This window comes from Mobula birostris, chromosome 13 (assembly GCF_030028105.1).
Source record: "Mobula birostris isolate sMobBir1 chromosome 13, sMobBir1.hap1, whole genome shotgun sequence".
NCBI classification, from domain to species: domain Eukaryota; kingdom Metazoa; phylum Chordata; class Chondrichthyes; order Myliobatiformes; family Myliobatidae; genus Mobula; species Mobula birostris.
Window position 1 is genome coordinate 97,361,055 of NC_092382.1, and position 22,883 is coordinate 97,383,937.

General features: G+C 42.5%; 1 protein-coding gene across 3 annotated transcripts in view; it reads right to left on the minus strand.

Moving 5' to 3' along the window:
* Positions 1-22,883, minus strand: part of LOC140207201 (NACHT, LRR and PYD domains-containing protein 3-like) — a 91,425-nt gene that overhangs the window by 67,856 nt on the left and 686 nt on the right. For all 3 annotated transcript variants that reach the window (XM_072275565.1, XM_072275564.1, XM_072275566.1), the window contains exon 2: positions 22,168-22,461. In XM_072275565.1, coding sequence (XP_072131666.1) covers positions 22,168-22,444 — 277 coding nt within the window. In that variant the 5' untranslated portion in view covers positions 22,445-22,461. The remainder of the gene's footprint in view (positions 1-22,167; positions 22,462-22,883) is intronic.

The following is a 22,883-nucleotide window of genomic DNA, read 5'->3' on the forward strand; positions in this document are numbered from 1 at the left end:
GTGAGACCACGAATCTGCGCCTGGTTAGGGCACAGGCCTGGGCAAGGTTGTATGGAAGACCGGCAGTTGCCCATGCAAAAAGTCTCCCCTCTCCACGACACCGATGTTGTCCGAGGGAAGGGCAAGAGCCAATACAGCTTGGCACCAGTATCGCCGCAGGAGTTTCCAGAACGAGGTTGAAGGCAACATCGGACTGCCTTAGGGACTCCAGCTCCGGATTTGTCCTCAGGGTTTGCTCCCGAAGCCTTTCCCATGAGGGGGTCTGGCCGCAAGGCAGCGGAGGTTTGAAATGAGAGTTTTCCCTCTCTTAGGTGGACTGCCTTCCCAGACTGACGAGCTCCATCTACCCGAAGCACTGGTTTTAAGGTGCCAGGACCCGCCTTCGCCCCTTCTCCTGTCAGTAGAAACAGTTCCGCCGGGCTCAGAGGCTAAGCCACACGAGAAGGCCAGGAGCTGGACTTGGTTGTCAGAGGCTATTTGAAGTGCATGCCATGAGGAGCACTTTTAGGTAGTGGGAGCTTGTCCCCTCTGCCACTTCTCGGCTTGACAACCTTGGAAACATATACACAGACATACACACGAAATATTTCCCAAATTGTCTGCTCGTATCCGTCTCCAAAGCTCATCCAAGCACAAAAGTGAAACCCCACTAACTTCTAGCTCTGGCCAAACTTGGTCTCTTCTGCCACCGTGGTCTCTTTTCAGTGGTCCATAAACAGTCTAACCCAGCATTGTTCTGATTGTGTTGGGTCCATTATTAACACTGCAAATCATGATCTGCAATGCCTCAAATGCCTGAGGCACAATCACCCCGATCAACAGCTCAATTTCTGACTCAAATTCTGAAAAATTAGTCAAGGCCATCCCTGGGGATATCCCAGATGAGGAAAGTAGCTTTGGTGGACAGGATGCTTTCCTATGCATAGACGTGAAGCTGTTCATGACAGTTTTCACTATCCAAGCCAGCCACTTTCGATCCTGAGATAACATAGCCACCCACATGTTCTCTTAACCCTCAGGGCGTACGAGAACGCGTGTTCATTTTCAAATCTCTTACTAGCTCTTCCTTCAGTTAGTCCTGACGAAGGGACTCAGCCCAAAACGTTGACTGTGCCTCTTCCTAGAATGCTGCCTGGCCGGCTGCGTTCACCAGCAACTTTGATGTGCGTTGCTGCTAATTTTCCTGCCAGGGTGAGCTTGTTTATGAAGTGAACTGTGCAGAGCACTGCTGTGCTTCCTCAATGTAGAAAATGCCTTGTTACTCTTTGCAGTCTTCACCAGAACTGGAACTCTAGGAAGTTTACAATCATGATCACTAGCCCCCATAAGACCATTAGATACCAGGGTGGCACTTGCTACTGTGTTTGGTTCGTTTGTGGCTTGTCCCAAATTTGCATGATTTTCATCAGCTCCCAGCTCCATTTCATCCGTGGCGAAGCTGCATGCTTTAGCTCGAGAACGAATCTGTGACCTAATTTGCACCACACCCTTTCTTACTGCCAACATTTTAGCTTTAGAAACAGTGGGTGTGTAACAATCTTCACCTGTGTTTCAATACAACGTCATTGAAAGTAACCTGATGGTTGTGCTTTTTGTAAACCACAGTCCTCCATTCTCTTCCAAGTTCATCAACTTATTTGCGACAATCTTCCTATCAGCAGGCAAGCTGAAATCAAGCATGGCCGGCACATCTTCCAGGCCATTGCAACAACTTCTACAGAAAAGGCTGTCGGCTTGAAGAGCATTCACATCTTCCATCTCATATGTGGCCAAAAAGAGAGCTTTTCCCATGTAGGCCGAGGCAATTTTGTGCTCGTTACCGAAATGTACCTGTAGAAAAGCTTGGGCCTTTAGCTTTCCTTGTTCCAACCAGACTGCTGGCAACCTTTGATCAGCCCTCTTGTGTGACCTTCAGTGAAATGCTCGAGAAAATAAAGGCAGTCATCACAATTATCAGCCTTGCCTTCAATGCTGTTCCTGAAATCCTTCATTAGTGAATGATTGCCTGTGAAGAGTTGAATCGCCCTTTTTGGCAGAGATGCAAAGCGTTGTTTCCATTTGTGCTGTCATGGCCTCCAGCATGATATTTAAATGTTTATCATCTGAAACACGAGAGTCATCGTACTGCAAATCACCTTGTGCTATTGGATGTGGCTTCATCCTTTGTGCTGGATTTTCTCTGTTCCACGTCAGCATAGGAACTCTGCTGGAGCACTCCTACTGTCCAAGGCTCTTGCAGCCCTCAGCACTTTAACTACGACCATATTAACTGCAGGTTCTTCCTGCAACTTAAGTTCCTCCATCTTCTGTCAAAGTCGCCCTTCGTCACTTTGAGGCTGTGCCAAGCCTTCCTCCAAGGCGTGCCTATCCCAAAATCTCTTTTGTGAACAGTTTTAGGCCTCTCATCTTAGAAACAACCTGTGCTGGCATTGAAGAGGGTCCAGAGGAGGATCACAAGGATGATTTCAGGAATGAGAGGGATAATATATGAGGTATTTTTGATGGCTCTGGGTCTGTACTCGTTGGAGTTCAGAGATGAGGGTGGATCTCACTGAAACCTTTTGAATGTTGAAAGGCCTGGACAAAGTCGATGCGGAAAGGAAGTTTCCCATGGTGGGAGAGCCTTGGACAAGAGGGCACAGACTCAGGGTAGGGGGGTGCCCTTCAAAAACAGAGATGCGGAGAAATGTCTTTAGCCACAGGGTGGTGAATTTGTGGAATTTGTTGCCATGTGCAGCTCTGGAGGCCGGGTCGTTGGGTGTATTTAAGGCAGAGACTGATAGGTTCTTGATTGGACATGGCACCAAAGGTTACAGGGAGAAGGCCGGGAACTGGGTTGAGGAGGAGATAGGAAAAAGATCAGACATGATGAATGGAAGAGTAGACTTGATGGGCCAGATGGCCTAATGCTCCTCCTATGTCTTATGGTCTTATATCTGCCATCATGCATGTAGCTCAGCTTCCATTTTAATGCATACCAGTGTGAGTTTAGATACATGGAATGTCCTGCTAACAAATGAATATGTTCAATGCATGTTAGATACACTATCCTCAGTGATAACACCCTCCTGTAACTTCTCTTTACATACCCTATCCTCGTTATATGCGTGTTCGGACTACGCGGATTCACAGTTATGCCAGGAACCTATTTCGATCAACGTCTCATTATATGCATCCGAAATTCACAGTTATGCGAGGAGCACTGCCTTCCCGCCAATACGGGTCACGTGTGCACACCTCACAATTTCACTCCCCCCACTCTCACATTGGTTTTGGCAAGGTGTGGATGCATGATCTTAAACTTTTGTTGGTTTTACCTACAGTGCAGTGATTTCGGGCATGAAATACTTAATTATACCTCCTAAGCATCCAATGTCATGTCTTGGGCCGTCAGCTGAGCAGCAGAGACCCGCTTTAACACTTGATAAAAAGTTGGAAGTTATAAACAGCGCGGCATTAGCTGAAGGTAACACAGCTCTGGGACGCTACTGCCGGGAATAGAATCTTGCCTTTAAAGTTCTTTTGTTGCTTGACAATGCGCCAGCCCATCCTAAACATTTGGACAGCATTCATCCTGACATAACAGTGCGTTTCCTGCCGCCTAACACAACATCGCTGATTCAACCACTCGACCGGTGTGATCCACATTCAAGGCATGAGTTTTTTTTTTACGGTGAACTATCTCTCAGATGCTGAAAGCAACAGACGATTTTGAATATCCTGGGAGTTTACCAATGGTGAGGGAATGGTGGAAGTCAGAACACTTGGCACAAATGGCGATGGACATGGACCCCAGTTTGGAACGGAGTCAGCAGTTCAGTCGTTCCCTGCCGTCAACCTTTCTTCCCTACAAACAAATTTATGCTGAAAAACAAAATGCTGCCAAGCAAACAACTCTCACCACTTTATGCAAATCGCTGTAATCTTCTGCTGCCGGCAGTTCTAAGAGTTCTGTGAGTCTTTCTTCACCCCTTGCTGTGCTTGATATTATCCTGACGACCACAACCATCCACCTTATTCGTGTAAAGCTGCCCAACACCACAACAACCATTCCTCCTTTTATTCCTCCTTTTCCCCAATTTAAACTTTGAATATTTTAACTTTTATTTTTGGATCTTGGAGGGAAATAGTGGCCATTATGTTGTATCCTTTAAGAAGTGGAAAACAGTTTTTTGAACCCAGCAATGGAAAGGGAAAAACTTCAAAAGAAAAATCAGAAGATCTGCCTGCCTGGGCTGAGTGTTTGGAATGTGCGTTGATGGGTCTCGACTACAAAATGGACCATAACACTTTTGAGTTGAAGTTGTTCCAACAGAGTTTACAAACTATTGAGGAAAATATTGTTTCCTTGAATACTGAGTTTAAAGAATCGAAATGTCAGACTGTGGATATTTCAACCTGCTTGGAACAGGCTCAATGCAAAATAGTCGATTTAGACACAAGATTGCATAGAAATAACATTCGAATTGTGGGTCCTAAAGAAGGTGCTGAGAAGGGGAATTTATTGGATTATTTTGCCAATTTGTTTCAATCTCTGTTTCCGGATATTCTGTCTCAGCCTCCCGATATTGAAAGAGCTCACAGAATTTTCACTTCGTCAGATAAAGCTCGACCAATTTTAGTTACCTTTCTTCGCTTTAAAGTTAAAGACCAAATCAAAGTGCAAGAAAACAGAAAGTTTTTAAATTTAACAGTTCCGAGATCTGTTTTTACGAAGATTATCCACGGGAAGTTACGGAACAACAGATCAAATTCATATCTGTCATGAAGATAGCCCATGAGAAAAGACTTTTTCCATCTCTGAGATACCCGGCAAGATTAAAATTATTTCCTAAAGACTCTACACCTCGTGTCTTCTTGGATCCCCAAGCAGCAACGGATTTTGTCAACCCTATTGTGGAATCCGCTGATGTATGAAGGATATTGGAGTTGCTGAATAATTTTCTGAAAGAAGGCAGGCTTTGAAGACTTCTGTATGCTGAAGATATTCTTTGATCGATGGATTACTGAAAGAAGAGGTGATCTTCTTGGTCTGACTAAAGAATGACTTTTTTTTTGAAGTCTGTTTAGTATACAGAGCGAATTAATATAGCGGATAGATTGTTAACTAGTTTGGTTATCTGTTTCTATCTTCCTTTTTCTTTATTAATTAAGTGATAGTTTGCTTACGGTTTATATAGACATTTTTCTTATATTATGGAGTGTTTAGTAATAGATAATTAGCTTCAGTTCTTTTGTTAAATAAGGTAGTAAGTTAAAGAATAATGGCGTTGCTTTTTGCTTTTTAGAGATTATACTGTTTGGGTTAATAGCATTGCTTTGACATCTTTGGAGACTGTTTTTGCATTCCCTAGTTTATTTTCAATGATTAAGTATAAACATTTTCTTCTTCTTTGCTGGGCTTTCTTATCTTAAGGTTACGTATTTTTTTTTGTAAGGGGGAGGGAGGAATTGAGAGTAAAAACTTTCAAATCATTATTCAAATTGAACGGCACGCCGAGATCTGTCCTTTTGCTTTTCTTCTTGGGGATGCATTCCGGCATTTTTTCTCCTGTGCCGGCTTTCTATCTTTGGGGATGGTCGGAGGTTTGGGGGTACTTTTCCATTTCGGTGCTTATCCTGGGATTTTTTTTTCCCCACACATTTCCTGCATTTTTCCCCATTATGGAGTACCGGAGCATGTGTGCTTTCTATTTGGTTATAGACATCACCGCCATCTTTGATTAGCCCGCGATGGTATGCATGTATTGTTCTGTTTAAGAACAACATTCAATGGTACTTAAACAGATAAACATTATTAGTTGGAATGTACGTGGCTGGAATCACCCTATTAAGCTAAAGAAGACTTTTTAAATTATTAATCGATTCCAGCCTGATATAATTTTTGCTCAAGAAACACATATCAGAACGGGCGATCAAAATGGATTTTTCAAAACGTGGGAGGGCCTTCAATACCATGCTACTTGTCAAAATAAAACAAAGAGTGTATCTATTTTTGTTAAATCTAATAATTTATTTATTCAAGACATCGTCTCAGATAGTAACGGTAGATTTTTAATTATTAAAGAAACAATTTGTAATAGAAGAATTGTCTTGTTTGATCTATATGGACCTAATGTAGATGATTTTTTTTTTTAAAAATTGTATTTGGTTTATTACCAGACCTAAGTGAATATATGCTGCTGATGGGAGGTGACTTCAACTGTTGTTTAAACCCTTTGATTGACAAGAGTTCAACCAATCAGCAGCTTCCGAGTCATTCGGCAACACTTATTAATTCCTTTTTAATTGATTATGGTTTGATAGAAATCTGAAGAAATTTACATCCTACTGATAGAGATTATTCTTTTTATTCATATGTTCATAATAAATATTTGAGAATTGATTATTTTATAGCTTTTTTTCCAATTTTTGTCCAAAGTTCAGAAATATGAATATGATGCTATTGCTGGCTCGGATCATGCACCTTTAAGCTTAACTTTTCAGTTAAATGATGTTAGTAATGTAAACTTGCCTTGGCGCTTTCCAGAAAATTTATTACGAAGTTCGGACTTTGTCAAATTTATAGAGATTCGGATAAAAGATTTCTTTCTTTTTAATAATACGGGAGATGTCTCGAAATTGATTATGTGGGATACACTTAAAGCATATTTGCGAGGTCAGATAATATCCTATTTGGCCAAGCTCAAGAAACAGACAAAAATAGAGTTAGATAGAATTTCAAAACAAATTAAAGACCTGGATAACACTTATGCAGTTTCTCCTAATGTTGATTTATTTAAACAAAGGGTTGAACTTCAATCACAATATAATTTACTATTAACTTATCCTATTGAAAGAAACTTGCTTAAATTAAAAAAGTCAATTTTATGTGTTTGGAGATAAAAGTAACAAACTATTAGCATCTCAACTTAAAGCAGTTAGAGCTAAAAGACAAATTTTTAAAATTGTAAGGGTAGTTTAGCTTGTAACTATGAAGATATCAATAAAATTTTTCAAGACTATTATAGTGAACTGTATAAATCAGTTTCCAGCTGATCCTTCTAATATGTATGCCTTTTTACAAAAGATTGATTTTCCTAGAATATCTGTTGAAGATCAGCAAATTCTTGATGCTCCATTTACTGAAAGAGAAATTCAGAAAGCTATTCTTTCAATGCAATCTGGTGAAGCTCCTGGATTGGGTGGTTTTTCTGTAGGATTTTATAAAAAAATTGAAGATTTGCTTACTCCTTATATGTTGGAAATGCTTAAAGATTCTTTTCTGCTAGGAGAGTTACCTTCCACATTTTATGAAGCTTCTATTTCTTTAATTCTTAAGAAAGATAAAAACCCTACTGATTGTGTTGCATGTAGACCAATATCATTATTAAATGTGGACACTAAAATTCTTTCAAAAATAATAGCTAATCGGATTGAGAATATACTAGCTAAAATTATTTCTCAGGATCAAACAGGTTTTATAAAAGGCTGTTATTCCTTTTCTAACACTCGAAGACTGCTAAATGTTATATACTCATCCTTCTCTAAGACTCCCCAATGTGTTGTTTCCCCAGATGCTGAAAAGGCATTTGATAGAGTTGAATGGAAATATCTATCTAAAGTTTTACAGAAATTTAGCTTTGGTAGTAATTTTATTAAATGGATTAGATTGATATATAAAAGCGCTATTGCCACTGTTATTACTAATAACTGTAGATCCCCCTTTTTCCGACTTTCGTGGGGTACGAGACAAGGCTGTCCGTTAAGCCCTTTGTTATTTAATTTGATGTTGGAACCTTTGGCTATTGCACTTTGGGAAGCTAAAGATATTCAAGGAATTTCGATAAGTGGGACTATTTATAAGATTTCCCTTTATGCGGATGATCTTTTGGTTTATGTTTCGAATCTTGAAGAATCTATTCCTAGTTTATTGAAATTATTAAATGTATTTGGATTGTTTTCAGGATATAAATTAAACCTGCATAAAAGTGAATTATTTCCTTTAAATGAATCTGCTTCTGTATATGATGACATTCCTTTTAAAGTTACGGATTCTTTTATATATTTAGGTATTATCATCACTAAAAATTATGGACACCTTTATAGAGCTAATTTAGTTCCCTTTGTGGATTTTATGAGGCAATTTTTTTTCTAGATGGAATCTACTTACACTTTTGTTCGTTGGTCCAAGTCATGCAGTTAAAATGATGATTTTACCAAAATTTTTATATATATTTCAAAATATTCTTATTTTTTTTAAACTAAGAAGTTTTTTGATCAGGTTGACTCTATTATTTCATCTTTTGTTTGGAACAATAAAAGACCGAGAATTGGAAAATGTCATTTACAAAAATTAAAAAAGGATGGAGATCTTACTTTGCCTAATTTAAGAATGTTTTATTGGGCGGTTAATACATGTTACGCGTGTTCTTTGTTATATTGGACCAATAAAAAGGAACGACCACCATGGGTTGATCTAGAATTGAAAATTGTGAAACAATTTTGTTTAACTTTGTTATTAGGAGTTCCTTTACCTGTACAATTAGCCAAAATTTCTATTTTAAATTTAAATCCTATGATTAAGCAGTCATTATGAATCTGGTACCAGTTTTGTAAGTTTTTTAATGTTAAAAAAATTAATCTTTTTAGTTTAATTTATCAAAACTATTTATTTAAACCTTCATTTAGTGACCCTACCTTTTCTCTTTGGAGGAAAAAAGGAATTTTTCCTTTATGGATTTGTTTCAAGAAGACCGATTGATGTCCTTTGAGAAATTAGTAAGTAAATATTCTCTTTCATATTCACATTTTTTGCAATATCTTCAGGTCAGACATTTCTTACAATTATTGAAGTAATTTTCCATATATACAAGATTCTGACCTGTTAGACCTTATTTTTAAAATGAACCCTTTAGTGAAGTGTTTTATTGGGAAAATTTATCATTTACTATTACAACAGGATAACTATCCTTTACTTAAGATTAAGCAAGATTGGGAAAGAGAGCTTAACATAACCTTGATAACAGAGGATTGGTTGCGAATTTTAAAGTTGGTCAACTCTTCGTTGATCTGTCATTCTCTAATTTAATTTAAAATTGTACATTGTTATTATTTGACAAAGGAGAGATAGTCTAAAATATTCCCTAATGTAAATAGTCAGTGTAATAGATGTAAAACTGAGATAGCTACATTGACACATATGTTTTGGTCGTGTTCTGTATTGAATCAGTTTTGGAAATCTATTTTTTCTACAATTTCTAAGACTTTAAAAATCAATTTACAACCTAACAAATTGACAGTGTTCTTTGGTAGAATTCCTCAATATATTCATGGTATTTCTATATCAGAACAACATGTAATTGCATTTGTCAAACTATTGGCTAGAAGGGCTATTCTATTAAAATGGAAAGATGTCTCTGCTCCCATTTCGACACAATGGTTCTCTCAGGTAATGTTATGTCTTAGTTTGGAAAAAATTAGAAGTCGAACATTTGATCCTAGATTTGACTTCGAGAAAAGGTGGGGTTCTTTTGCCCGTTATTATCATTTGATTTGAGTTAATTAAGATGGTCCTTTTCTGATGCTTGGGTATATGGATTGCTTGGCGGAATGATGTATCTTTGTTTATGGAAGCTTGTATGGTGTATAGCTCTGGGTTTGTGCTCCAAATGGGTTTTCTCCCCCATTTTTTTTTTGTTATCAGGGTTTTTTCTTTGTTTTAGTTAGTAAGGGTTCTTTTTTCCTTCTTTCCTTTTCCCAAAAAAAAAGCTTTAACTTTTTTTTTTATTATTATTGATATATTGTTCAGTTTGGTTGATAGCTTAACTCTTATTTTACATGTAGATATGTTGTCTTGATTACCTCGATGTATTTTTCTTTGTTGTTGATTTTCACTAATGATTAATAAAAGATGATTTAAAACTGAAATGATACAACCACTCATCTCCCGGAGCGAACACACCTGCCACTGTTGGTGAGTACTGTACACCAGAGGATGTTAACTTTCTATGATTTATTATGTTGAATATTACCTTAAATTGATTAAATATAATACAAATGTTGTCTTGTAGTACAACTTTTGTTTCATATTGGTATAAAAATGTGAATAAATTACAGATAAAACATATTTAGGAAGCCCTCTGGAATGCATCCCTATTTTCTCCATTTCAATAATTATTCACATTATAGAAACATAGAAAATAGGTGCAGGAGTAGGCCATTCAGCCCTTCGAGCCTGCACCGTCATTTATTATGATCATGGCTGATCATCCAACTCAGAACCCCGCCCCAGCCTTCCCTCCATACCCGCTGACCCCCGTAGCCACAAGGGCCATATCTAACTCCCTCTTAAATATAGCCAATGAACTGGCCTCAACTGTTTCCTGTGGCAGAGAATTCCACAGATTCACCACTCTCTGTGTGAAGAAGTTTTTCCTAATCTCGGTCCTAAAAGGCTTCCCCTCTATCCTCAAACTGTGGCCCCTCGTTCTGGACTTCCCCAACATTGGGAACAATCTTCCTGCATCTAGCCTGTCCAATCCCTTTAGGATCTTATACGTTTCAATCAGATCCCCCCTCAATCTTCTAAATTCCAACGAGTACAAGCCCAGTTCATCCAGTCTTTCTTCATATGAAAGTCCTGCCATCCCAAGAATCAATCTGGTGAACCTTCTTTGTACTCCCTGTATGGCAAGGATGTCTTTCCTCAGATTAGGGGACCAAAACTGCACACAATACTCCAGGTGTGGTCTCACCAAGGCCTTGTACAACTGCAGTAGTACCTCCCTGCTCCTGTACTCGAATCCTCTCGCTATAAATGCCAGCATACCATTCGCCTTTTTCACCGCCTGCTGTACCTGCATGCCCACTTTCAATGACTGGTGTATAATGACACCCAGGTCTCGTTGCACCTCCGTTTTTCCTAATCGGCCACCATTCAGATAATAATCTGTTTTCCTATTTTTGCTACCAAAGTGGATAACTTCACATTTATCCACATTAAATTGCATCTGCCATGAATTTGCCCACTCACCCAACCTATCCAAGTCACCCTGCATCCTCTTAGCATCCTCCTCACAGCTAACACTGCCACCCAGCTTCGTGTCATCCGCAAACTTGGAGATGCTGCATTTAATTCCCTCATCCAAGTCATTAATATATATTGTAAACAACTGGGGTCCCAGCACTGAGCCTTGCGGTACCCCACTAGTCACTGCCTGCCATTCTGAAAAGGTCCCGTTTATTCCCACTCTTTGCTTCCTGTCTGCTAACCATCTCTCCACCCACACCAATACCTTACCCCCAATACCGTGTGCTTTAAGTTTGCACACTAATCTCCTGTGTGGGACCTTGTCAAAAGCCTTTTGAAAATCCAAATATACCACATCCACTGGTTCTCCCCTATCCACTCTACTAGTTACATCCTCAAACAATTCCATGAGATTCGTCAGACATGATTTTCCTTTCACAAATCCATGCTGATTTTGTCCGATCATTTCACCGCTTTCCAAATGTGCTGTTATCACATCCTTGATAACTGACTCCAGCAGTTTCCCCACCACCGACGTTAGGCTAACCGGTCTATAATTCCCCGGTTTCTCTCTCCCTCCTTTTTTAAAAAGTGGGGTTACATTAGCCACCCTCCAATCCTCAGGAACTAGTCCAGAATCTAACGAGTTTTGAAAAATTATCACTAATGCATCCACTATTTCTTGGGCTACTTCCTTAAGCACTCTAGGATGCAGACCATCTGGCCCTGGGGATTTATCTGCCTTCAATCCCTTCAATTTACCTAACACCACTTCCCTACTAACATGTATTTCGCTCAGTTCCTCCATCTCACTGGACCCTCTGTCCCCTACTATTTCTGGAAGATTATTTATGTCCTCCTTAGTGAAGACAGAACCAAAGTAATTATTCAATTGCTCTGCCATGTCCTTGCTCCCCATAATCAATTCACCTGTTTCTGTCTGCAGGGGACCTACATTTGTCTTTACCAGTCTTTTCCTTTTTACATATCTATAAAAGCTTTTACAGTCTGTTTTTATGTTCCCTGCCAGTTTTCTCTCATAATCTTTTTCCCCCTTCCTAATTAAGCCCTTTGTCCTCCTCTGCTGAACTCTGAATTTCTCCCAGTCCTCAGGTGAGCCACTTTCTCTGGCTAATTTGTATGCTTCTTCTTTGGAATTGATACTATCCCTAATTTCTCTTGTCAGCCACGGGTGCACTACCTTCCTTGATTTATTCTTTTGCCAAACTGGGATGAACAATTGTTGTAGTTCATCCATGCAACCTTTAAATGCTTGCCGTTGCATATCCACCGTCAATCCTTTAAGTGTCATTTGCCAGTCTATCTTAGCTAATTCACGTCTCATACCTTCAAAGTTACCCTTCTTTAAGTTCAGAACCTTTGTTTCTGAATTAACCACGTCACTCTCCATCTTAATGAAGAATTCCACCATATTATGGTCACTCTTACTCAGGGGGCCTCTCACGACAAGATTGCTAATTAACCCTTCCTCATTGCTCAAAACCCAGTCCAGAATAGCCTGCTCTCTAGTTGGTTCCTCGACATGTTGGTTCAAAAAACCATCCCGCATACATTCCAAGAAATCCTCTTCCTCAGCACCTTTACCAATTTGGTTCACCCAATCTACATGTAGATTGAAGTCACCCATTATAACTGCTGTTCCTTTATTGCACACATTTCTAATTTCCTGTTTAATACCATCTCCGACCTCACTACTACTGTTAGGTGGCCTGTACACAATTCCCACCAGCGTCTTCTGCCCCTTAGTGTTACGCAGCTCTACCCATATCGATTCCACATCTTCCCGGCTTATGTCCTTCCTTTCTATTGCGTTAATCTCTTCTTTAACCAGCAACGCCACCCCACCTCCCCTTCCTTCATGTCTATCCCTCCTGAATATTGAATATCCCTGAATGTTGAGCTCCCATCCCTGGTCACCCTGGAGCCATGTCTCTGTGATCCCAACTATATCATATTGTTTAATAACAATCAGCACTTTTAATTCATCCACCTTGTTACGAATGCTCATGCATTGACACACAAAGCCTTCAGGTGCTCTTTTACAACTCTCTTAGCCCTTATACAATTATGCTGAAAAGTGGCCCTTTTTGATGCTTGCCCTGGATTTGACGACCTGCCACTTTTACTTTTCTCCATAGTACTTTTTGCTTCTACCCTCACTTTACACCCCTCTGGCTCTCTGCACTGGTTCCCATCCCCCTGTTGTGAACTAACCTCCTCTCGCCTAGCCTCTTTAATTTGATTCCCACCCCCCAACCATTCTAGTTTAAAGTCACCCCAGTAGCCCCTGCTAATTTTCCTGCCAGGATATTGGTCCCCCTAGGATTCAAGTGTAACCCGTCCTTTTTGTACAGGTCATGCCTGCGCCAAAAGAGGTCCCAATGATCCAAAAACTTGAATCCCTGCCTCCTGCTCCAATCCCTCAGCCACGCATTTATCCTCCACCTCATCGCATTCCTACCCTCACTGTCGCGTGGCACAGGCAGTAATCCCGAGATTACTACCTTTGCGGTCCTTTTTCTCAACTCCCTTCCTAGCTCCCTATATTCTCCTTTCAGGACCTCACCCCTTTTCCTACCTATGTCATTGGTACGTATATGTACCACGACCTCTGGCTCCTCACCCTCCCACTTCAGGATATCTTGGACACGATCAGAAATATCCCGGACCCTGGCACCAGGGAGGCAAACTACCATCCGGGTCTCTGGACTGCGTCCACAGAATCGCCTATCTGACCCTCTTACTATCGAGTCCCCTATCACAACTGCCCTCCTCTTCCTTGCCCTACCCTTCTGAGCTACAGGGCCAGACTCTGTGCCGGAGGCACGGCCACTGTCGCTTCCCCCGGGTAAGCTGTCCCCCACAACAGTACTCAAACAGGAGTACCTGTTGTTAAAGGGCACAGCCACCGGGGTACTCCCTATTACCTGACTTTTCCCCTTCCCCCTCCTAACCGTGACCCACTTGTCTGCCTCCCGTAGCCCCGGCGTGACCACCTGCCTGCAACTCCTCTCTATCACCTCCTCACTCTCCCTGACCAGCCGAAGGTCATCGAGCTGCAGCTCCAGTTCTGTAATGCGGTCCCTTAGGAGCTGCATCTCGATGCACTTGGCGCAGATGTAGACGTCCGGGAGGCTTGGAGACTCCAGGACCTCCCACATCCAACACCGAGAACAACAAACTGCCCTCACACTCATACTGCCCCTCTCCTCAAATAACAACAGAAAATGAATGCCAAACCTTCCTCGCCTGTTTCCGCCTAAGCCCGTTGAGCCGAAGCCCTTAAGTCTTCACTCTGCTCCTGGCTCACTCCGCAGCCTGCAAACTATGCTGCCCGCTCTATGAGGCTCTGTTCCTTTTAAATCTGCTGCGCTGCACTGCCCGACGTCACGCGCCTGCGCAGTCCCGCCTCTCAGAACGCCGTTGGAGAAAAAAAATAACGAAAATTTCAAAAATTATGCATCAACTTCGAGGAACGTATCCCTCGCATATAACGAGGGTAGGGTGTACATTGTCACATCTTGTTCCCTGATTTCATAAATATTCTCATGTCCCCCAGGGAAATGACCTTCATCATCTCATGTTTGTTTAATCGCTCCCTCAGCTCCATGGTTACCGTCGAAATCTTTGCTGACACAGTGTGGTGCCAACAGCAAACCAAAACAGTTACTGACAGCATGCAACCTCAGACCAAGTTGTTGCACTTCCGAGACTCACCCTCAGTTCCAATGAAAGCAATTGTTCCCAAAAGTCTTGAGGTGACATTTGATGGCCTTAAGTGGCCAGCAAAGACATGTCCTCCATTGTCCCAAGGTAGAAACTGCCGCAAAGTAAGCAAGAATACAAAACTTATTCCTTCGTCTTTACCACATCCCCACTAATATGACTAGTAATTATAATAAATGCACAGCACAGAATAATTAAGTGAGGGATAACGGAGGGGAAAAAAAAGGCCACAAAATGCATCTTAAGGTTAAGGAAAATCCAAAAGCATTTCACAGGTATACTAAGAGTAAATGGTGTCCCAAGAGAGAGAATTGGCATCTTTAAGGATCAATATGGTTGACTATGTTGGAGGCCAATGGAGATGGGTGACATTTTTTTTTGATTTTTTTCTCGTTATATTTTACTATGGAGAATATCATGCGATTTAAGGAATTAAAGGAAATAATCTGTGATATATTGGACCGTTTATATTTTTCCAACTACAGGGTACATTCAACACCATAATTCCCTCCAAGCTCGACAAGAAACTCAGAGACCTCGGCCTTCACCCTGCCTTGTGCACCTGGATCCTGGACTTTCTGTCAGATCACTGGCAGTTGGGAAGAAAGGGCTCCCTCACTTCTGCCCCTCCGACCGTCAACGTATTTGCCCCTCAGGGCTGTGTCCTCAGACCCCTCCTTTACCTTCTGTCCACCCATGACTGTGTCGCCACCCACAGCTCCAGTCTGCTAATTAAATTTGCTGATGATACTACACTGATTGGCCTAACGTCAAATAATATTAAGGCAGCCTACAGGGAAGAAATCATGATCCTGACAGTGGTGTCAAAAAAACAACCTCAATGTCACAAAAGCAAAGGAGCTGATTGTGGACGACAGGAGGAATGGAGACAGGCTAACCCCTATTGACATCAATGGGTCTGGGGTTGAGAGGGTGAACAGCTTTAAGTTCCTCAGCATAAATCACCGAGGATCTCACGTGGTCTGTACATACTGGTTGTGTGGTGAAAAAGGGTTCGCATCACCTCTTTCATCTCAGATGGTTGAAGAAGTTTAATATGGGCCCCCAGATCCTAAGGACTTTCTACAGGGGCACAATTGAGAGCGTCCTGACTGTCTGCATCACTGCCTGGTGTGGGAACCGTACTTCCCTCAATCGCAGGACTCTGCAGAGAGTGGTGCGGACAGCCCAGCGCATCTGTAGATGTGAACTTCCCACTATTCAGGACATTTACAGAGACAGGTGTGTAAAAAGGGCCCGAAGGATCACTGGAGACTCAAGCGATCCCACCCACAACCTGTTCTAGCTTCTACCATCCAGGAAGCGGTACTGCAGCTTAAAAGCCAGGACCATCAGGCTCTGGGACAGCTTCTTCCACCAGGCCATCAGACTGATGAACTGATACTGACTTGAATGTTCTCTGTATTACATTGACTGTTCTATTTATTATAAATCATTATAAATGACTATGACTGGCTCATTGCACATTCAGATGGAGACGAAACGTAAATATTTTTACTCCTCATGTATGTGAAAGATGTAAGAAATGAAGTCAATTCAATTCAATTCTGTGACTCAGCCAACAACTCACGAAGTTATACACAGACATCCAAGTTCCCAGTCCTTCACCCTAGGCACGAATTTAATAGTGAGATTAATTGATCAGAAATAAACATGGTGCACACTGGCTGTGTGGTGAAGGTGGCACAAGAGCGCCTTTTTCACCTCAGACGGTTGAACAAGTTCGGTATGAGTCCCCACATCCTGAGGACTTTCTACAGGGGGGACAACTGAGAGCATCCTGACTGGCTGCATCACCGCCTGGTCTGGGAACTGTACTTCCCTCAATCGCAGGACCCTGCGGAGAGTGGTGCGGACAGCCCAGCGCATCTGTAGACGTGAGCTTCCCGCTACTCAGGACAAATACAAAGACGGGTGTGTTAAATGGACCTGAAGAATCACTGGGGATCTGAGTCACCCCAACCACAAAGCACTACCATCCAGGAAACGCCAAGACCAACAGACCTCAGGACAACCTCTTCCACCAGGCCATCAGACTGATTAATTCATGCTGATGCAACTGTATTTCGATGTCATATTATTGTACATAGTACTTATTACAAATTACTATAAATTGCACATTGCACATTTAGAAGGATATGTAACATAAAGATCTTTACTCGTTATGTATATGAAGGATGTAAGTAATAACATCAATTCAATTCAATACTGTCAGTCTTGAAGCATATTGAAGTGGATGATTTCCAGATCTTGAGAAAAATGTGTCTCTTATCTAATGGGGAACGGACAATGGAACTATAGAGAACTTTAAGGAGACTGTTTTCCCATTGGTGATGCACCAAGTATAGACATTTGTTTAAGAGCGGTAGCAAAGCCGAGCCAGAGAACAAAAGGGCGGTGAGCTGGACATCAGTGGTGGACAAGTTAATGGAGGGGACTTTGAGGGACAGGAGGTATCAATCAGTGTTCTGACAAGAACTGATTTGGGACAGTCAGCAAGGTTTTGTGCATGGGAAATTGCAGCTCCGAAATTGGTTAGAGCATGTTCCAAAGAGTTTACACTGAGTACTGATGAGGATAGATGGTGGATGTTGCCTATGTGGCCATCAGAATGGTCATGCATGGAAATGCAGTCGGGAATGTTAGATCTCATGGTAGGGCTGGCTCAGTATTTAAGAGAGAGATTGATAGGTTCTTCAGTGGACATGGCATCAAAGGCTACAGGGAGAAGGCCGGGGTACGCGGTTGAGGAGGGGAAAAAAGATCAGCCATGATTGAATGGCGGAGCAGGCTCGATGGGCCAAATGGCCTAATTCTGCTCCTATGTTGTATGGTGAGTAACATTCCACCATCATCGCCTGCTTCCACAAATGACTTGATTGAGGAAGCAGGGAATGATGGTGGAAGTTTGTTGGTTGCACTGTGACCAGTGGGGCTGTGTAGATTCCTTTAGTGGTAAGCCCCTTTAAAAAAAAATAACAAACTTGGAGATGAAATTAAAACGTGTGGATACATAGATAATGAAGACTATCAAAGGTTACAAAGTGATGTCTATCAGATTATTAAGTGGACCAATTGAATGGAAAATTAAATTCAATGCAGTTCAATACAGTACCGTGCAAAAATGCAAGGCACATATATATAGCTAGGTTGCACAGTACTGCAATTTTATGTATTGCATTGTACTGCTGCTGTGAAAAAAAAAACAAATTTCATGACATATATAAGCGATGATAAATCAGATTCTGATACGGGTCTCTATTGTGGACTGAGAGTGGGAAGGGGGCAGGGAAAGGGGAATCATGGTTTGGTAAAGTGGAAGGGAGAGGGAGGGGAGCACGTAACACCAAAAGAAATTCTGCATCGATCCATAAACCAGTTGCTCAGAATCAATTTACCTTGACTGGTGCCTCAGCACTGGGTGTGTTTGAATGCACGTCAAAATGTACCACACCCGCATCCTGCCCATGGCACTCTTTCTCTGTCAACTGTCCCACACCCCTCTGGTGATGCTCCACCCTCGCCATTCCCAACATCCTTTGCTCCCAGCAGATTTGCAAACTCACTCTGCTCCACATTGGCAAATTCAGTCCTGTGCAAATCTCAGATCCTCTAGCTACTCCAGAGCAGGACTGTGATGCTGAGGCTTTATAAGGCACTGGTGAGGCCTCACCTTGTGCATTGTGAACAGTTTTGGGCCCCTCATCTAGATAAAAAATGTGCTGACACTGGAGAGGGTCCAGAGGCTGTTCACATGAATTATTCCAGGAATGAAAGGGTTAACAGACGAGGAACGTTTGATGGCTCTAGGTCCATACTCGCTGAAATTTAGAAGGGTGGGGGTCTGGGTAGATCTCCGAAAGTTTCAATATTGAAAGGCTTAAATAGAGTAGTTGTGGAAAGAATGTTTCCCATGGTGGGGGAGTCTAGGACAAGAGGGCACAGCCTCAGGATAGAGGGGGTATCCATTTAAAACAGAAATGTGGAGAAATTTCTTTAGCCAGGAGTTGGTGAATTAGTGGACTTTGTACCACTGGCACATGTAGAGGCCAGGTTTTTGGGTGTATTTAAGGCAGAGATTGATTGGTTATTCATTGGACAGGGCATCAAAGGTTACAGGGAGATAGCCAGGGAATGGGGTTGAGGAGGGGGAAAAAAAAGGATCAGCAATGATTGAATGGTGAAACAGACACAATGGGCCAGAAGGCCCAATTCAGCTCCTGTGTCGTATGGTCTGCATAGATGTGCCCAAATCTTTTGCAAGGTACTGTGTATGCTCTTGTATTATGTTTAGTCAGACCAGGGTTGAATATTCCACACTCCCTGGTGAGTGTTGTAAAACAAGGTACCTACGAGCGTCTCGATATAGTTCCCTGCACGTAGTATTACAGAGAGACGGGATGGTAAAGAACGCATTTGGTGCATGGGGCTTCTTCAGTCAGTGCATTGAGTATAGGTGCTTGGATGCCAAGTTGACATTGGCAATGCCGCCAGTGGGGTATCGCGTTCTCATTTGGTCAAGCTGCTACAGGGTGGATGGCTAGCAGCGAGAAAAGGTGCAGAAGCAAGTTGCCAAGACCAAGGGGCTGCGTTCTAGGGAGAGTTTGGCAGGGAAGAATTGCAGTTCTTGGAACACAGGTAACTGAGGGTTAACCCAAGAAGAAAAGGCCTATGGTGTGCTGGCATTCATCAGCCGCGGGATTGAATTCAAGAGAAGTGAGGTAATGTCACAGCTATATAAGACCTTGGTCAGACCCTACTTGGAGTACTGTGTTCAGTTCTCGTTACCTCACTACAGGAAGGATGTGCATACTGCAGACAGACTGCAGAGGAGACTGACAAGGACGTTGCCTGGATTGGAGAGCGTGCCTTATGAGAATCGGTTGAGTGAACTCGGCCTCTTCTCCTTGCAGCGACGGAGGATGAGAGGTGACCTCACAGAGGTGTACAAGATGATGAGAGGCATAGATCATGTGGATAGTCAAAGGCTTTTCCCCAGGGCTGAGGTGGCTAACTGGAGTGGGCATAGATTTAAAGTGCTGGAAGTAGGTATAGAGGGGAAGTCAGGGGCAAGTTTTTCATACAGAGGGTGGCAGGTGCGTGGAATGCTCTTGCCTGGGACATTGCTAGAGGCGGGGGTAAGTCTTTCACACAGAGTGCGTGGAATGGGCTGCCGGTGACGGTGGTAGAGGCGGATACGATAGGGTCTTTCAAGAGACTCTTAGATAGCTACATAGAGCTTAGAAAAATAGAGGGCTATGTGGTAGGTTAATTCTAGGCAGTTTACATTTTTTGGCAGAACGTTGTGGTCCGAAGGGCCTGTAATGTACTGTAGGTTTCCATGTTCAGTTATATAAACCTCAAGTGGTACAGACAAGAAGAATACTCAGTGGTGTTTTGGTTTCAGGCTGGAGAAACCTAGAACTTGAGAGCAGAGGACAAAGGTAAGAGGGGAAGGTGCAAGTGGAAATTGAAGTGTACTCTTTTCTGTCAATGCAGCCTGGCCTGCTGAGTTCCTCCAGCATTGCGTGTGTACCACTTCGATTTCCAGCACCTGCAGATTTTCTCTTGTTTGTTATTCAACCATCGGCCAGATAGAATTCTGTGCACATTGAACGAGCTGCCAAACTCAGTGGTTAGTGTTACAGGGTCATTTCATTTTTTTTTTGTCTTAATTTTATTGTGCCACAGTGCTGAACAGGTCCTTGCGGCCCTTTGAGCAATGCTAAGCAGCAAATCCCTGACTTAAGGCCAATGTATACTTGTGCGTCAAATGTACGCCGTAGGTACAGTGTAGCTGCATACGCTATGCTGTACTCTACTCTGAACTCTATGCCGTAGCCTGACGCGCACCTCTCCCAAAATGTAACTATGCGTCGCGGCGACGCAGGCCGCAACAACTGTGATTGGTCCGCTTGGTAGCATCGCATTTCCTCCTACACTGCAATAGCTTCCCATTGGGCGACTGAAGGGCAGGGAAGGAACTCTGGCTGCAATGCTTTCCATAAAGCTTTACAGATCTTCAAAATTATGGAGGACCCCGTGCTTGACACCCGTTTGTAGCTGGCTGCTACAGCCTGAAGCTAAAACTCTAATGGTGATTTCAAGTCTCTGACTATAATGTGCGTACACTAATGCAAAATAAATGGTTGGAGACAATGAACCAAATCGTCAAATCTACCCGCCGACATCTGAAAATATTTGAAATGCATTTCCTCGTCCATGTCTCTCAGTGGCCGGACAAGCACAGGAAATTCACTCTCCTTCAGTTTCAGTCGCCATTGTTTGAAATTTGAGTTTCTCCGTGTTGAAACTCAGCACCAAGAAACTCAACACAGTGGCATAGTGTTTTGGCGTTGAATTGCAGAGAGATGCAGACACACCAACATACAAGTATAAATGCTCACAACGGTATAGCCTGCTTGCGTAGGCTACGGTGTAAGCAAGTACGCACATGTATAAATTAGCCTTTAATCCTAGCCTAATCACAGTACAATTTCACAATGACCTATTAAACTACCAACCTGTAGGTCTTTGGAGTGTGGGAGGAAATCACACACCCGGACGAAACCCACGTGGTCAAGCGAGAACTACAAACCATGGGACTTCTGCAGTGTAACTCTCAGAATCTATGATGTTCATCGATATACCTACAACAGCAGACTTCCCACCTCTCCCGGAAGTTCCAGGAGTCTTCCGCATATTGATAGTGGCTCCCTGATGCCTGGAAATTATATACAATATCCTGCGAATCGATTTTTTGGAGAGGGAGAGCGAGCATCCTGATTGGTCTCTCTTCGTGCTAAGAAGACCTGTCAGTTTTCTCTGTGGGCGGGCTATACAGTCGACCTCAAAAATAATGACAGTGTTGCTGGCTGCACTGTTTGCAACAGTGACTTTTCTGTTGCCCATGGTGAGTTAAAATGTAAAAGACATGTTGAGGTGAGTTTAACAGGTGTCATTCGTTCATTAACAGAGCTAACGTTATTTAAATATTTCCATCTGGCAGAATTTACATATTATTATTTAATTATTTATGATTTTATATCGCAATATTTATACTCAATTATTGGTTGGTGCAACTGTGACCAAACCCAATTTCCCTCGGGATCAATAAGGTATGACTATGACTACTATGACTATGTACGTATTTTAATGTCATATTTTCTGCATATACCCAACTTGGTTTACAGATTAGACAAAATCACTAAACAAAGTATTACATACACCCTTGGAGGTCGACGGGAGGTGGGGGTGGATATGGGGTTGCGGGGGCCGTGGCTGCTACCTCCCTGAAATGAGTTTTTGTAGGGTGGGATGTCTGCAACAGGGCATCTACACTATGTTTTATGATTTAAGTTGTTTTGAAAGAATATTGATCCACTAACCTGCAACGTGGACAATGTTTTGAGGGCTGCTCGTGGTAGCGCTCCTGGTAAAAGCAGTAATTCCTGGAGGAGCAGTTCCTGCGGGCCGATGCCGCACACTCGTAGCAGGGCTCTGAACGGGGTCTCTGGTGCCGGCCACCGCGTAATAATAATATCCGCGCCGCGGGTCAGGGCCCGGAATACGCACTTGTTCACCGGGACGGATGTGTGAAGATTGAACGCTGTGCCCGGCTGCAGAGCTTGCAGGCTCGGGAGCCTTGTCCTGACTCGCCCCCATTGCAGCTCAGTCGTTCCCTGTTCAGTACAAAATCCGGATTAAAATACGGCAGCGAAAATAACGGGAATAGGGTCACTAGCTTTCAACAGGGGTGGGGGAGGGCTGGCTGGGGCTGCACGTCAGTAATTGGTAAACACTCAGTTACGGAGTCCACTGTTATTGACGCCAAAATAACAACATTGGCAGGAGACAGTCCAGCGAGAGAGTTAAGGTAACGTGGCTCACACTCACCAGTGACACTGACAGATTACAATTGCGGTTCAAAGTGCAACTCCGTGGCACAATTTCAAGTGCAGCGATGAAAACGTTTTAATCAAAACTGCAGTCAAGTACTTGAAATACTTTGGGGAAAGCAGACCCTCACCTAACGGGGTCGCGCAGGATCTTACCGCTTGCACAAGTCCTTTTGCGGTTCACACAGGATTAGACCCCCGGGACT